The sequence below is a fragment of the Schistocerca cancellata genome, chromosome 8 (genome assembly GCF_023864275.1).
Source record: "Schistocerca cancellata isolate TAMUIC-IGC-003103 chromosome 8, iqSchCanc2.1, whole genome shotgun sequence".
Lineage (NCBI taxonomy): Eukaryota > Metazoa > Arthropoda > Insecta > Orthoptera > Acrididae > Schistocerca > Schistocerca cancellata.
In genome coordinates, this window is record NC_064633.1 from 96,600,426 (window position 1) to 96,616,663 (window position 16,238).

General features: G+C 42.4%; 1 protein-coding gene across 1 annotated transcript in view; it reads left to right on the forward strand.

Annotated features, from left to right (window-relative positions):
• The window catches only part of LOC126094503 (myogenesis-regulating glycosidase-like), a 37,193-nt gene extending 22,837 nt beyond the window's left edge, over window positions 1-14,356 (forward strand). Inside the window, exons 5-7 of the mRNA XM_049908916.1 lie at window positions 6,528-6,684; window positions 13,261-13,452; window positions 13,564-14,356. Of these exons, the coding sequence (XP_049764873.1) occupies window positions 6,528-6,684; window positions 13,261-13,452; window positions 13,564-13,691 (477 nt within the window). The 3' untranslated portion in view covers window positions 13,692-14,356. The remainder of the gene's footprint in view (window positions 1-6,527; window positions 6,685-13,260; window positions 13,453-13,563) is intronic.
• Window positions 14,357-16,238: the final 1,882 nt, after the last annotated feature.

A 16,238-nucleotide genomic window follows, 5' to 3' on the forward strand; every position in this document is an offset into this window, starting at 1 on the left:
AGATTAGAAAGGACCTCAAACAAGAAAGTATGAGAGAAGAAATTGAAAGAAAGAGATTAAGATGGTATGGGCATGTTAAGAGGATGCATGGGCAGAGACTCCCCAAAATTATGGAAGAACTAAAGATGGATGGGAAACGACCTAGAGGGCGCCCAAGAACACGGTGGAAAATGGGAGTGAGAATATCTGTTGAAAGGAGAGGTGTGACCTGGCAGCAAGTGGAGGAAGAAAAGTGGTGGGAGGACCGAGCCAAATGGAGAGGACTCGTCAGCACCCAGACCCGGCAGTAGCTGGAGCGGGATTCGGATATAGATAGATAGATAGATTTACAGTTTAGTGAACAACTACGGAAATTTTCAGTAACTGTGTTATTCTTTTAAAAAAATTTTATGTGTTCTTATAAGTGCTTTGCATTTTAGCATCAATAGGGATCGCTTGAAAATGAACTTGGTAGTTGGAAACTAGTCCCCAGCAAAATAAATCGCGGCTGTCACAGAATTACAGTAAAGAATTTATGTCATCTAATTTGCTGATTCTGTCCTTATTTCACGTTGGAAGTACGTGTTAAGTGTTCGCGTACCACTACAGCAATAAATATCGTGTTGGGAGTTGAGTGGGTGATTATGATATAAAGGGTGAGTCGCGTAAGACGTAACACCCCCAGTATGCTGGGGGCGATTGCACGTATCGACAAGCGGTATTCGGCGAATCATAGCCGACTATGGGGCACATACTTTGGTACATGCACAATAATCACAACGTTTATATTGACCGAGATAATGAGGCAAGTACATGTTTTTTGAATGGGACGCTGTACTATTTTTACCATAATTCGAACTCTCTGGAAAAGACGCGTATAGTGATGTAACGCATGTTGCTATTGTGATTCAAACTTCGCTTAAAAGACGCTGGAAAATATTGTACGATTGAAGGTCGAGGCGGTCGGAAGCGGCTGCAGACCGGAAACACGCCTCGCGCGACCCGCAGACCGAGTTGCCGTGCTCTATGCAGCATGCGCGGCCTACGCTACGTAGGTAAATCCTCATCTGCCCTTTTTTAAGCAAATTTTGAATCACAATAGTAGCATGCATTACATCACTATACGCCTCTTTCCCAGAGCGTTCGAATCATGGTAAAAAAAAGTATACCGTCCCATTTAAAAAACATGTACTTGCCTCATTATCTCGGTCAATATAAACGTTGTGATTATTGTGCATGTAGCAACGTATGTGCCCCATAGTCCGCTACGATTCGCCGAAAACCGCATGCCGATACGTGCAATCGCCCCCGGAATAAAGGGGGTGTTACGTCTTACGCGACTCACCCTGTATATCGGCTGTGTAAATGCGTTGATCTGGTGCTGCAGTCTCTTTTGAGATATTAGCCTACAATCCAGGCCTGACAACATATGATATTGGAGCAGCGCAGAGTTAAATTTCTGTCACAACGGAAATGTTTACCAAAGTAGGTGAGCGAGCCCAACTGAGTAATATTGTCCGAAACGGAGCGACCATGACTACCTCTATGCTTACTACAGCATATTAAGTGGAGGAAGTTTAGGGTTCACGGACTTATCTACGAGAGTAACCGTAAGGGCAATGAGTCCAATAAGATTGAGGAAGAATAGGTATGAAAGTTGGCCAAGTCAGTTTGAAAGGAAGCATTCTGGCGTTTCTCTTCGACATAGAGAAACTAAGGAAATAGCGGATGGTGGAATCCAGATTTGAACCGCTCTCCTCTCTAATACGAGTCTGGTGTCCTGCCATGGTGCCACCTTAATCGTTCACATCAGTTGAGAAAGGAAGGAATTAGTGTACCCAACTGTCTGCGACTAGTGTAAGTCATAGAATAGTGCGAAAGTGTTCAGATGTCTACGAGCCGTGTAACTGAAGCGGGACGTGGGGACCAGCCCGGTATTCACCTAGGGGGATGTGGAAAACCGCCTAAAAACCACATCCAGGTTGGCCGGCACACCGGCCCTCGTCGTTAATTCGCCGGGCGGATTCGATCCGGGGCCGGCACGCCTACCCGAGTCCAGGAAGAAGCGCGTTAGCGCGCTCGACTAACCTGGCGGGTAGACATGTACAATTATACTGCTGAAAAACGACATCGCCGTCAAGGAAGACATCAAGTAAAAAGGGATCCACGTGGTTTGCAGCTTCAGCGTGATTTCGGTTATTACCACACGTCCCATGTAAGTGCAGAAGAGTGTTTCCCGTAGCAAAATACAGCTCCCACCAGCCTGCATCCGTGGCGCGCTCCACGTTTCGAGCCGCCGTTCACCTCGATGACGTCTTTTGTGGAGATGATCATTGACCTGTGATTCACCCGAAGAGCTGACATGTTGCCACTGATCGACAGTCGAATCCTGATCTTCCCATGCCCACTAAAATCGTAACTGATGATGTTGGGTCAACATGTGAACCCAAAAGGGTGATCTATTAGGGGCTCCATGTTCAACAATGTACGATGAACGGCGTAATCCGAAATAGTTGTGCGTGCACCAAAATTGTGCTGTTTCGGCAGAGATGCTATCGATTAAAATCTATCCTACCTCACAGAGCAGACAAGCCTCACATTCTGTGACGAGTCGTGGACGTCCAGTCATTTAGTTTCACTGTCTCTTCTACCTTTTTCCGCAGGTGCTCACGACAGTAGCACGTGCACATTCGACCAGCTTCGCCGTTTTCAAGGTACTCGTTCACGGGCTCTGCATAATAATAATTATCCCTTTGTAAAAGTTTCTTATTCCCCATTTGCAGCCCATATCTTCACTAAGGTGATCATCCGTCCGCCTCTGCACCGCTTATATACTTTTGTTAGCGCGTCACGTGCCTGCAACACCACTAGGCATAACCCGATGTCGTGATGGGCAGTGGTCATAATGTTTTGACGTAAGCCACATTACAACACCCTATGGTGATTAGAGTACGAATACTAACTCGGAGAATGTGTTGATCGTAAAGTTACCTTCCCTGGGGACAGCGCAATACTTCAAGAAGAGAATACACGAAGAGAGGTGACGGAAGTCATGGGTTAGCGATATGCACATATACAGATGGCCGGAATATCTCGTACACAAGGTTTAAGTGGGCAGTGCATTGGCGGAGCCGTCGCTTGTACTCAGGTGGTCCTTGCGAAAAGGTTTTCGACTTGATAGTGGCGGGCGACGGAAATAAACAGGTTTTGAAAGCGGAATGGTTGTTGTAACTAGGCGCATGGAACTTTTGTGAGTGTGTGGGTGCTATTATGTCATTCTGCGCAACGGATTAATTTGAGATGTACCCTTTTCCCTGTGGGTCTTGCAAGATGCAATTTCCACCCCCACACTACTACAGAAGTCAGACAGACGCTCCTAACGTTCTAAAGAGAAATGCCTGAAAATCTTTCAGCAATAAATATCTTCTGGAGTCGTCTGCTGTAAGGAAATGACACAAAAATTCCCAAAATTTCTTATGTAACTAGTGGGATACTCGGGTACAGGAGTAGTTCAAATGGCTCTAAGCACTATGGGACTTAACTACTGTGGTCATCAGTCCCCTAGAACATAGAACTACTTAAACCTAACTAACCTAAGGACATCACACACATCCATGCGCGAGGCAGGATTCGAACCTGCGACCGTAGCGGCCACGCGGTTCCTGACTGTAGCGCCCATCGCACGGCCACTCCGGCCGGCTACTACAGTAGTGCTAGTTAGTGTAAGAAAAACATGAAACTAACGAAAATTATTATTTATTTTGCAAAAATTCTGAGAAATCACACTGTCACTTTTAGTTATGAACTGAACAAGTTATTTCCGGGTTCTTTTCGGAATGTGAAGTTACCTCTCAAGGACAGGATTCGCTAATGAAATTTCTATACAAATTTTAAGATTGTTATTGACTTGGCAGAATGGCTGAGAGCCGCAGGTACTCAACTTGAATAATTATCCGTTAGAATGTTGCTAGGTATGATCGAGGCTGTCGCGTGTGAAGTGCAGTGAAGTATTACTGTTGTGGAGGAAATATGGGGCTCGCAAGAGCTGTAGCGCACAATACTGTAAGCTGCGATGACTGCTGTCTGTACCGCTCGCTGCTGACAAATATAACTCTCGTTCTATCTGGATTGACCTTCGCCAATCAAACTCTCCCTACGCCTTGATGAAGTCAAGAACTCCTATTCACCCCTAGTCTAACTATTGGCGTGGTACACTTATCAGATAACCAGTCCACTGCGATGCCACTCAAAAATTCGCTCGCAGGTGTTTTAACTATAACTCTGTCCGTTCACATCGCACAATAAGTGTGGCGGCCAACACAGTGAACAACACTTAATCGCAAGGACTCAATATAGAGTCGCACTCCGATTCGCTCTCGACAGAGGTGCTCTCGCAGTGAAGGACTGAGGAGAGACTTGTTCCTCGCTCTTTGAGTACACGTACGAGCGCGCACGCTCTCGTTACATGTTCTCGCACCAAGAGCGACAACGGAACGGCCCCACTCCACGCCAGACGTGAAGGGGTATATCTTTCGGTCTTTTCCATTACTCCTTCAGCTCAAGGCGTCAGAAATATCGTCTGCCAATCGGCATTGCTTTTCTAAAATGGGAGAATGACGTTCCGTTCAAGGCGACCAATCCGGAAATCTGTAGCATCGGCGTTTGGCGTTTGCTGTCTCCCTATTAAAATCTCTGAAACTGCGTGCTATGTTTTAAAGAATGCGTAGGCTGGGCGCTCCCACACAATGTATCGGAATTTGCTTTTAAGTTGAACACGGGGTCCTACTTCCTTTCACTCGGACAAACGCTATCTGCACTATAGGCGGTCACCGGCCGACATAGATAGGCTGAGTCGTCCTCTGAGGGGACCGGCTCCCCGGCGTGCAATTTGCGTCTCCTGAACTAAAAGCCCCTGCAACCATCGTGTCTTGAATGTGTGTGTGTGTGTACGCCAGTCTCGAGTATTTCAATCTCGGTGCACATTTGCGATTAGTTAGTTACTTGCATATCGTTTACATGAATTCATACAACATTGACTTTATCTTACCGAGTTTGGGTTCGAATGAAACGTCTTGATGTGCGGAATATGATTGTGAGGGCGGAATATGTAAGCAATGAAGGTCAGGAGACCATGATGTCTTACACTTCCCATTTCGGATATCGATAGGGAATTCAATATTCCGAGATCCACAGTTTCCAAAGTATGCCAAGAATACTAAACTTCAGGGCATTACCTCTCACCATGGACAAAGCAGTGGCCGACGGCCTTCACTTAAAGACCACAAGCAGAGGGGCTTACGTAACAGAGAAAGTAACAGACACGCAACACTGGATGAAACAACCGCAGAAATCAATGTGAGACGTACAACGAACCTATCCGTTGGAACAGTCTGGTGAAATTTGGAGTTGATGGGCTATAGCGGCAGACGTCAGAAGAGTGTCTTAGCTGACAGCATGATGTTGGCCTAGACAGATGAGTCCCGACTTCAGTCGGTAAGAGCTGACTACATGAATCCATGGACCCAAGTCCTCGACATAGCACTGTGCAAGCTGGTGGAGGCTCCGTAACGGCATGGTTCAAATGGTTCAAATGGCTCTGAGCACTATGGGACTCAACATCTTAGGTCATCAGTCCCCTAGACTTAGAACTACTTAAACCTAAGGACATCACACACATCCATGCCTGAGGTAGGATTCGAACCTGCGACCGTAGCAGCAGCGCGGTTCCGGACTGGAGCGCCTAGAACCGCTCAGCCACCGCCGTAACGGCATGGGCTGTGTCTACATGGAATGGACTTGGTCCTCTAGTCCAACTGAACCGATCATTGACTTGAAATTGTTATGTTCGGCTACCTGGAGATCATTTGCAGCCACTCACGCAGTTCTCGTTCCCAAACAACGATGACATTTTTATGGATGAGAACGCGCCACATCACCGGGCCACAACTGTTCGCGGTCGCTGTGAAGATCATTCTGGCAAATCGAGCTGATTATTTGGGGACCCAGATCGCCCGAAATGAATCCCATCACACATTTATAGAACATAATCGAGTGGTGTCAATTCTTCCTGTATCGGTAAGGCTTCCGGAATTATGGACATGTATAGAGACAACATTGCTCAAAATTTGTGCAGGAGACCTCCAACGAGTTTTTGAGTCAAGTTACGTAGATTTGCAGCACTATGCCGGGCAAAAGGAGGTCCGACACGATATTACGAGCCATTCCTTGACTTTCGTTATCTCAGTGTATAATGTCTTTAAGAGCGACCTCATCAAACTGTTATGTTATTTAAAAAGACAGAATGAATTATAATCTGGTAATACTTTAAATAGACATAGCATTGTACCTGATAAGTTTATTGTAAACAGATTATAGGCATGTTCCACTCCGTGTAGTGAAAGAATTATAGTATTCAGAAGGGTTAATCGTAACAGGGTCTACAGTTCCTGTTACCCACTCTTTTTTTCTCTGATAACGGCACTCTCTTTTGCTCTGTGGAGTGTGGGTGAATTGGCCAGCGAGTTCTGGGAGTGTCGGCGCTGTTGCAGACTGTGGAGCTTAGCCGTCAGCTGGTGGCACTGCACGCCCAGTACGCCCCGCGCATCGTGGAGCTGATGAGGAAGGCGGCAGAGGATGGCAGCCCCGTCAACCCTCCAGTATGGTGGGTCGACCCCATCGACGACACGGCCCTCGCCATAAACTCAGGTACGGAGGGCGAGGGTTCCCTCTCTGACACTGTGTGTGTGTGTGTGTGTGTGTGTTCATCCTACTGTTACAGTTTCTCACCTCGGATACTTCTTATGACTTCTAGTGATGTCTTACGTTTACCCATCACATTATAATGTAATTTAAAAGTTAATTAGAGTCAGTATCGACCACAATGAAGACAAAAAACAACATGCAATAGAAGTATAGTATAGTCGCAATGGCTTTCGAAATGTGTGTGGTAGCGTTTCAAATGGGAATATTTTCAAATATTATTACATTTTTTGGTTTAATAAATCTTTCCTTATTAATTTAAGTTCTGAGCTGGCTGCTTCAGTGTAATTTCCTGCCCTTCCAGACAGGTACTGAATTTCTTGCTCTTACTGACAGATGCAGTGTTGCTAACCAAAGCTGGGTTACAAAGTCTTACTTATTTGTCCACATGCCATCGCAATGACATTTTCCCTTGATTACTCTTTTTATCTCTATACTTTGGTGGTTGCTTACCAACCATACCAGCTTGTAAACTGAAGTAAGAAGGTCCGATGATCTTAATCACCAGCAACAAGTCTCCAGATACTGATGCAACTTACAGTACAGTTTTGGTGTTTTCACACACCCATGGGTGATACTTACGATCGCTTTTTATTGTTTCTGATTATATCACATGTGGGTGATGACCCATCAGTATCCATTAGACGCAAAATAAGTTTTCGCCTTAGAAAATACTACTTCATAACACCACATAGCATCTGCTCCTTTTTCGTAGTAATGGTACTGACACTAAATCAAATACTATTTACTTATTGTACACGGAGTACTCAGTAGTGCAGTCATGTTTCTATAGCTGTTAATTTGACAGTATGATATTCCTTGAATCTATATCTACATCATACTCTACAAGTCATATTACAATCTTCGGCTGAGGATACCCTAACATGTTCCACTCGCGAATGGCGAGTGGCACGAATGATTGACGGAATGCCTCTGTGTTAGCTCTAATTGCTCAAATTTTCTCGTTGTAGTCATTTCGCGAGTCATATGCTGGAGGAAGCAAAACGTTTCACGACTCTTTCTGGAAAGTACTCTCTCGAAATTTCAACAGTAAACCTCTCCGTGATGCACAACGCCTCTTATGTAACGTCTGCCTCTGGAGCTTGTTGTGCGTCTCTATAACGCACTCGCACCGGCTAAACGATCCCGTGACGAAATGCGCTGCTCTTCGTTGGAGAGATCCAATACTAATCTAGAATCCTCAATAATCGGTCGAACAAGCGTCTTATAAGCATCTTCCTTTGTACATGAGTAACATTTCCTTAACATTCATCCTACCAGTTTCAGTTTGGCGTCTGATTTCCCTACTATTTGTTTCATGTGCTCATTCCACTTAAGCTCCCTGTGGCTACTTACTCCTGGATACTTTACGGAAGGCACTGTTTCCAGAAATTTGTCATCAGTAGTGTAAGTGGCGGGTTTCTTTTCCATTGTATACGCACTATGGTACATTTATTACATTCAGGGTCAACTGTCAAAGCCTGCACCATTCATGCGACTGAGTGGTAGACACGTCTACAAAAAACAGTTCTCTTCAGGGAAGCGCACAGGAACTGAAGCATAAAAGAAACGTCGAACGAATAAACAAACAGCACTGTAAAATAGTTGTGTTGTGAATAGTCAACTTACACATTAAAGATATGCATGTGGTGCAGTAAAGTCCGTTCTCTGTTGATGGCCTTGACATGCATAATTGTAAGTCTTTCTTCGATAAGTTTGTTGTCCTTGACTGAAGTTAAAGTTTCATAAAGATACCTGCCCTACCTATGAAGCGAAGTATCTACATCTACATCTACTTCTACGTGATTACTCTGCTATTCACAATAAAGCGCCTGGAAGAGGGTTCAATGAACCACCTTCAAGCAGTCTCTCTACCGTTCTACTCTCTAACGGTGCGCGGGAGAAAAAACGAGTACTTAAATTTTTCTGTGTGAGCCCTGATCTCTCTTATTTTATCGTGGTGATCATTTCTCCCTATGTAGGTGGGTGTCAACAGAATGTTTTCGCAATCGGAGGAGAAAACTGGTGATTGAAATTTCATGAGAAGATCCTGTCGCAACGAAAAACGCATCTGTTTTAATGATTGCCACTCCAGTTCACGTATCATGTCTGTGACAGTATCTCCCCTATTTCGCGATAATACAAAACGAGCTGTCCTTCTTTGTACTTTTTCGATGTCATCCATCAGTCCCACCTGATGCAGATCCCACACCGCACAGCAATACTCCAGAATACGGCGGACAACCGTAGTGTAAGCAGTCTCTTTAGTACGCCTGTTGCACCTTCTTCAGTGTTGTGCCAATGAATCGCAGTCTTTGGTTTGCTCTACCCACAATGTTATCTATGTGATCGTTCCAGTTTAGGTTATTTGTAATTGTAATCCCTAAGAATTTAATTGAATTTACAGCCTTCAGATTTGTGTGTAATAGAAATTTAGCTCATTTCTTTTAGTACTCATGTGAATAACTTCACACTTTTCCTTATTCAGGGTTAATTGCCACTTTCCGCACCATACAGATATCTTATCTAAATCATTTTGCAAGTCGTTTTGATCATCTGATGACTTTACAAGACGGTAAATGACAGCATCATCTGCAAACAATCGAAGACGGCTACTCAGATTGTCTCCCATGTCGTTAATATAGATCAGGAACAATATAGGGCCTGTAACACCTCCTTGGGGAACACCGGATATTACTTCTGTTTTACTCGATGACTTTCCGTCTATTACTACGAACTGTGACCTTTCTGACAGAAAATCACGAGTCCAGTCGCACAACTGAGGCGGCACTCAGTAGGCACGCAGTTTGGTTAGAAGACGCTTGTGAGAAACGGTTTCGAAAGCGTTCTGGAAATCTAAAAATATGGAATCAATTTGACATCCCCTGTCTGAGGTCAGGTAAACACTGAATAGCGATGTACATCACTGTACTGCTAAGTGGCTCCGCTGGCGTCGACGTGGACTGGCCTGGATGGGCCTCGGAGAGTGACTGGAGGGTAACTGGAGAGTAACTGGAGAGTACATGGTCTGCCACTGCAGACGACGCCTCTACACGCGGCTGTGTCTCGCACCCTGGTAGGTGCTGTCGCACAAGAGTCGCGGGCCTGGCGCCGCTTGCGTTTGGAAGGCGAACGTTTCATTAGAGACCGCTGGTGGACGGCCGTTGCACTTGTGCTGCCAACTTCAGCGTCTACGACGGTGACCGAACACTATGCGGTGTCGACTGTGCAACGGTATCACAGACTCCATGTTCATCTTTATCGTCGTCGTCGTCGCCTGATACTCGTGTCCGAGTTTTCATTTCTCTCCTGAGATTTCCTTTGTCACGGTTCAGACGTGGAAGTGTCGTTGATGGCTTAGCAATCCAATCCTAGCGTGGAACAGGCGGCCACAGACATTACAGCTGATGGGAGGTGGAGGACGTGGCTGAGCCTGGAGGAGTTTACCTCTCTGGCGTTTGTCATTCTCCATTCTTCGACGTTCCAGCTCAGCGCCAGCGACTTCGATCTCCTGCTATTGTGGACCAGTTACTCGGATCGATGTTCAAATTTTTCAGATTTTTCTTGCATTGATCCTTATAACGTTTGAGAGGGGCACCTCGTGGCCTTTTACCTATGCTCACTTCGCTGTACAGCTTTTGGCGTGGAAGTCTGTCATTTTTCATCCGCTGGAGATGTCCGACCCATCTGAGTTGATGCCCAATGATAAGAGCTTCCATGCTATACATTTTTGCTTTCTCAAGAGCAGCCGTGTTGGATATGAAGTCATCCCATTTCAGGTTCATGATATATCTTAGCTTCTGTTGGTTGAACCGTTCTGGTTTCTTCAGATCACAGCAATATAACGTCCAGGTTTCGCAACCATATAGCAGGGTGGAAATGACTACAGCTTTGTACACCATCAGTTTGATGTACAGTGTTAGGTCTTTATTCAGGAAGACACCATCTTTATAGTGGAGATTTAACAGCACAAAAGAAACAAATAAATCGTTGTGTTCTTCAGGCCTTCTGACCACGAATCTATAGTGCTTTTAAAAGTTTCGATCGAAATGAAAAACGTAATACGCTTTAGGGTAACGTTTACAAAAATAGTTTTCATTTCATCACCGTCAATAGGACATTTAAATTAATAATGTTAAGGTAATGATGTAACTGCCCAATCAATAGAGTGCAAAAAGGTCTAATATCGCGAATAGTTCGTGTAGTCGGAATTTTTGTAAAGTGGTAGGAGGAAGTACCACGAGCAACGTAACAGGAAATCTGACTACCTAGGAGTGAGTGTGGGACTGGAGGTGCGTTTGGAGGTCACTTTTGTACTTTTTTCTTGAATAACTCGAAAAGCGGGTCTTCCAGAGAAAACGAATCGCAGTACAATTTAACTACATTCAATTTCATACAGAAAAATCATTCTCAGTTTTCTTCTGTAGGTCCAATTGTATGCGCGTTGCACACGAAAGAATATGAACATTTCGCGCTTGGTTTTTGAAGGTCGGATATAGAATTACGGGTTCTACCCTAGGAGCAACGGAATCACCCCCAAATCAGTCAGCACATGCAAATCCAGGATATGAACATTCCCTGCAACTTATGTGAGATAGTTTTTGAACGTAAAAGAAAGAGGAATAACATGGAAATAGAAAGAGCGGGTGGTACTCTAGCAGAAGAACCACAGGAGGTTTTGAACAGATGGCAAGAATATATTGAATGTCTGTATAAGGGGGATGAAATACAAAGCGAAATTAAGGTTGAAGAGGAGCAATATGTGCCGGAAGACGGAAAGGGATTTACCATCTTGGAAGCAGAAGTAGAAAAGTAGGAAGGCATGTGGAATAGATGATTTGCCAGCAGAAATGTTGAAGAGTCTGGGAAACAAGGCAAGATAAGAAATAGTCTACCTCTGTAACGAGATATATGACAAAGGGGAATGGCCTGAGGATTTCGCTGCAACAGTTACGATTCCAATAGAGAAAAAGAGAAATACTAAAAAATGTGAATAGCACCGGACCATCAGTCTAATTTCTCATGCTGCTCAAGACTTGCTGAGATTGTTGAACAGAAGGTTATATGGCAAGCTGGATAGAGGGATTGCAGAGGTGCAGTTCGGACTTAGAAGAGGAAAAGGAACAAGAGATGCTATTGGTCTGCTAAGAACTATAGGGGAAAGATATATGGAAAAGGGTAGAGAAATCTTTGCTGTTTTTATAGATTTAGAAAAGGTTTTTGACAGAGTTCAGTGGAACAAGCTGATGGATATCTTGAAGAAGAAAGGAGTAGATTGGAAAGAGAGACGACTGATACAGAATCTATATTTACACCAGAAAGTAAGGATAAGGATTAGAAATGAAATGTCAGAAGGAAGCAGCATTGGACGAGGCGTTAGACAAGGTTGTTGCCTTTCCCTACTGTTGTTTAACGTATACCTTGAAGAGATTATTGCAAAAAGTTTAGATGGGAAAAGAGAAATATGTATTGGTGGAAAGAGAATAGAATATATAAGATTTGCTGATTACATGGTATTAGTGGCAGAAAGTCAGCGGACAGTGAATAACGTGCTCAAAGATCTGAATGAAGCTTGTTTGGAATATGGGATGCAAATAAACACAGCAAAAACAAAGAGTATGGTCATCAGCACAAGACGCAGACTTAAAGTAGGACAATCTACCATTAGCCAAGTAAGTGAATTTAAATACCTCGGAAGCACAATAACTGAAGACTTGAAATGTCACCAGGAGGTGAAAACTCGAATTGCCATAGCGAAGGAGGCATTCAACAAAAAGAGGAGACTCTTATGTGGCAAATTAGATAAAGGACTAAGGAAAAGGCTTGCTAAATGTTTTGTCTGGAGTGTGGCACCATATGGTGCAGAAACATGGACTCTGAGACGAGAGGATGAAAAAAGGTTAGAAGCATTTGAGATGTGGATGTGGAGGAGAATGGAGAGAATCAGCTGGATGGAAAGAGTGAGTAATGAAAGAGTATTGGAAAGGGTTGGTGAGAAAAGATGTCTGCTGAAGGTTGTAAGAGAAAGGAAAAAGAACTGGCTGGGACATTCATTGAGAAGGGAGTGCTTGCTAGTAGATGCTTTGGAAGGATTGGTTTGTGGGAGAAGACTGAGAGGAAGAAGGAGACACAAGGTGACAGACGACATAAAGGGAAGAGGAAATTATGCAGACCTGAAGAGGATGGCAGAAGACCGGACAGCCTGAAGAACTACCATGTGAAAACCTGCGTGATGATGATGATGATGATGTAACTTACGTAGAGATTGTGAATCAGGCAGAGCATAGGAATGCTTGATGTTAACCTCAAATTAAGGAAACAATGACGATTCCAATAACACAGTACCAAAACTGGAATTCAGCATAGTGGATTGCATAGCCTCACACACTGGACTGGTAAATACTAAGGAACTAATATGTTGTATCGTGATACCACTGCGTGTCTGGCACTTTCGTACTGCTCTTCCCTTACCAAGAGACTGGACTATGCAGACGGTTGTGACATGTGCTGTTTTCTGTGCAGAGTTCCTGCTTGGAGAAGACCTGTTGGTGGCGCCGGTGCTGGAGGAGGGCGCCGTCAGCCGCGACATCTACCTGCCCAGGGGCAGCTGGAGGGATGAGGCGGACCCAAAACACCCAGTCATAGACGGCCCTATCTGGCTCACCAACTACTCGGCTCCACTCAGCGTCCTGCCTTACTTCACCCGAGCCTCTGGTATGCAAGCCTCATAGATCATAACAGTATGCCTAACATGAGGAATACAGACTCTTATGAAATGTAACATCGATGCTCTAAGTTTCCTAATAAACACATTTCGTCTTTCAGATGTCCCTGACCCCACTGGAGGTTCCTCACAGATTCGACTGTTCATTCCTGCAACAGGTTCCAGTTGGGCAAGCAGTACTGTACTTTTGTACATTTGTTCACTTGCCTTCCGCCGATTACTTACATAATTTGCTTGTCGTTCACCTTCAATAATGTCTTACAAACGTCAACTATTGCCTTTAAAATAATGCTTACAGTTCTTTGAACATTTTGAACGACGTGAGCATTGGTCCTGAAACACATTTTGTATATTGGTAGTATTTTGAGTTAAGATACTGGGCAATAGGCTATAATACACAATAAAAAATATTAATGAAGTCGTTTCTCATAATCTTATGTAGTAATGTTCTGTTGTTGTCCATCCATGAGAACGCCATTCATTCCTTACATTTTTTTTTCAAAGAATCAGAAACAACTCATAAATTCTTGGTAATGGAAAAATGTGGTTCCTTTCCACCAGGAATAAAGTTCATACTTGTTATATCCAATGCAAACCTTTAAACAAACACGCCAGTATGAGAATTAAATATTTCATGGTTCCTCTGAACTGCCTTGAGACTCAAGTTCCATGCTCCAATCAAGGATTCTTCCACTTTATCCTGCATGTCTTTTATTCTCTACAGCTATTCATCTACTGTCTCGTGTCCATGACACTGAAAGAGAAAAGTAAATCTATTTTTAACTATAGTTGGTAGAGTATTTAAAATACCACTGATCTCTTTATAGATGTTATTCTTATCATAATACTGTAATTATTTTTAAATTATTGTTACTATAGTGACCATATATATATATATATATATATATATATATATATATATATATATATATATATATATATATATGTAACTAGTGTATACTAATGTGTCAATTCTGAGAGGTCTGAAATGCTTAGTTTGCACATATTTGTCATGTATAGACATTTATCTGATATAAGAGCTGACAAAAGGTTCCAGTATGAGCAGTTTGAGTTAACATGAATAATGAACACATATACCAACTGTATATTCTGATTCACATTAATACCACCACGCAGGGAATAATGACAGAAACCACTCATATATTCTATTTGTATATTTGTCGGATTTATATGAATGTGTATATGGAAGCGTCTGTTTAGCTGTGTTATGGAAAATTGTTTCACAACATTCAATATGTAATTATAAGTATGATACAAAGCTAGAAAGCAACACATTAGAAGCATGCAGAATTCCAATAGAGTGGTATAGTGTGGTACCAATTCATTTACCATTGCAATATGATGTAAAAATAATGCATTAAAACTTATCACTAGTTTTGTATATATCATGACTGATATGAGCTTAAAATTTTATTGAAAGTACTATCAGAATTGGAGCACTTGAGAACATTTAAGGTAGTTTTCATCGATTTTGCTTTGACATTTCTGATAATATCTAATTTGAATGTTGTTTTATGTGGTTTTATTTGATCTCTAAGGAAATAAGAAGAGCATTTTCTCTATAGCCAATTGAATATCATTCTTCAATTTTCCTACTTCAAGCACGCTATTTAACCTCAGCACTCAGTTTCTTCTAGAATCACATTAACTCTGTGTGTGCATCATGTGTAGTTTATGTCTGTTATATTCTTATTCTGAAGCTATTAACTGTTCTCTAATTTTTTATTTTTTATTTTGGTGATGTTTCCATTATTTATTGTTATAAATTAATTAAGAATTTGATATACAAAGTTACTCAATTGTTACACTTAAATAATTCATGAAAAAATTATAAGATAATTATTATGTGGAATCAATCAAATCATTAAACAAAATTATAGAATAAATCTTACATAAAACATTCAAAGTTCTTCCACCCAAGTGTTCATTTCAATAGCTCACAATTCTATTTCACAGAATGACCAAGACATTTATTACAAAGAATTTTCACATCAAATGATTATTACATACAAAGACACCACAGCCATAACATGTTCAATTTGTTTTCCTCGAACACAAGACACATTTAGTTCTCTTCCTCCCCATCCCCTTTACTGTCAGAATCTTATCAGATGTTGAAAACCACTTGAGTTTACTATACCTATTTTGGCCTTAGTTCTCTTCCATGGGTTTGATTCTTCTACCTTTTTTGAATGCTGCCATTTCTTTAGCAAGGCCTATTGCAAACTGCCTTCTTGCTCTTTTTCATGCATAGAGGTTACGTTACAGTAAAGAACATGGTTATTGATACTTGCCATATCTATCATATCACAAAAAATAGCACTATGCCACCTCCTACTAGCCCGTTTAATTGAATATTGCCTTGCCATCATGTCAACATTACCTCCTCCAGATTCTATGCTGTTGTAAAATAAAATAACCTCTGGCTTTTTCTTCTCATCTGCATTAGTGTCAAATGTTCCACGTAGAGTAAACGCTAGAATGACTGCTTTATTTTTATTCGGAGCGTATGGTACCATCAGTGTGTTATCAGCGAGCCATAAAATAGTGAAAAATTCTTCTCTATCCCTGGATGGCATCATTTCTTTCGGTATTATCTCTTATTAAAACGTGAAAGAGGAAAATAATACGACCTTATAACTTCTCTTACTCTTTTATCCCCTCATCTTTGTACCTCGTATTATATAAGTATTTGCAACCGACTATATTTTGCCTAATTTAATCGATTCGGCGTCAAAACAATTGATATGCTGGC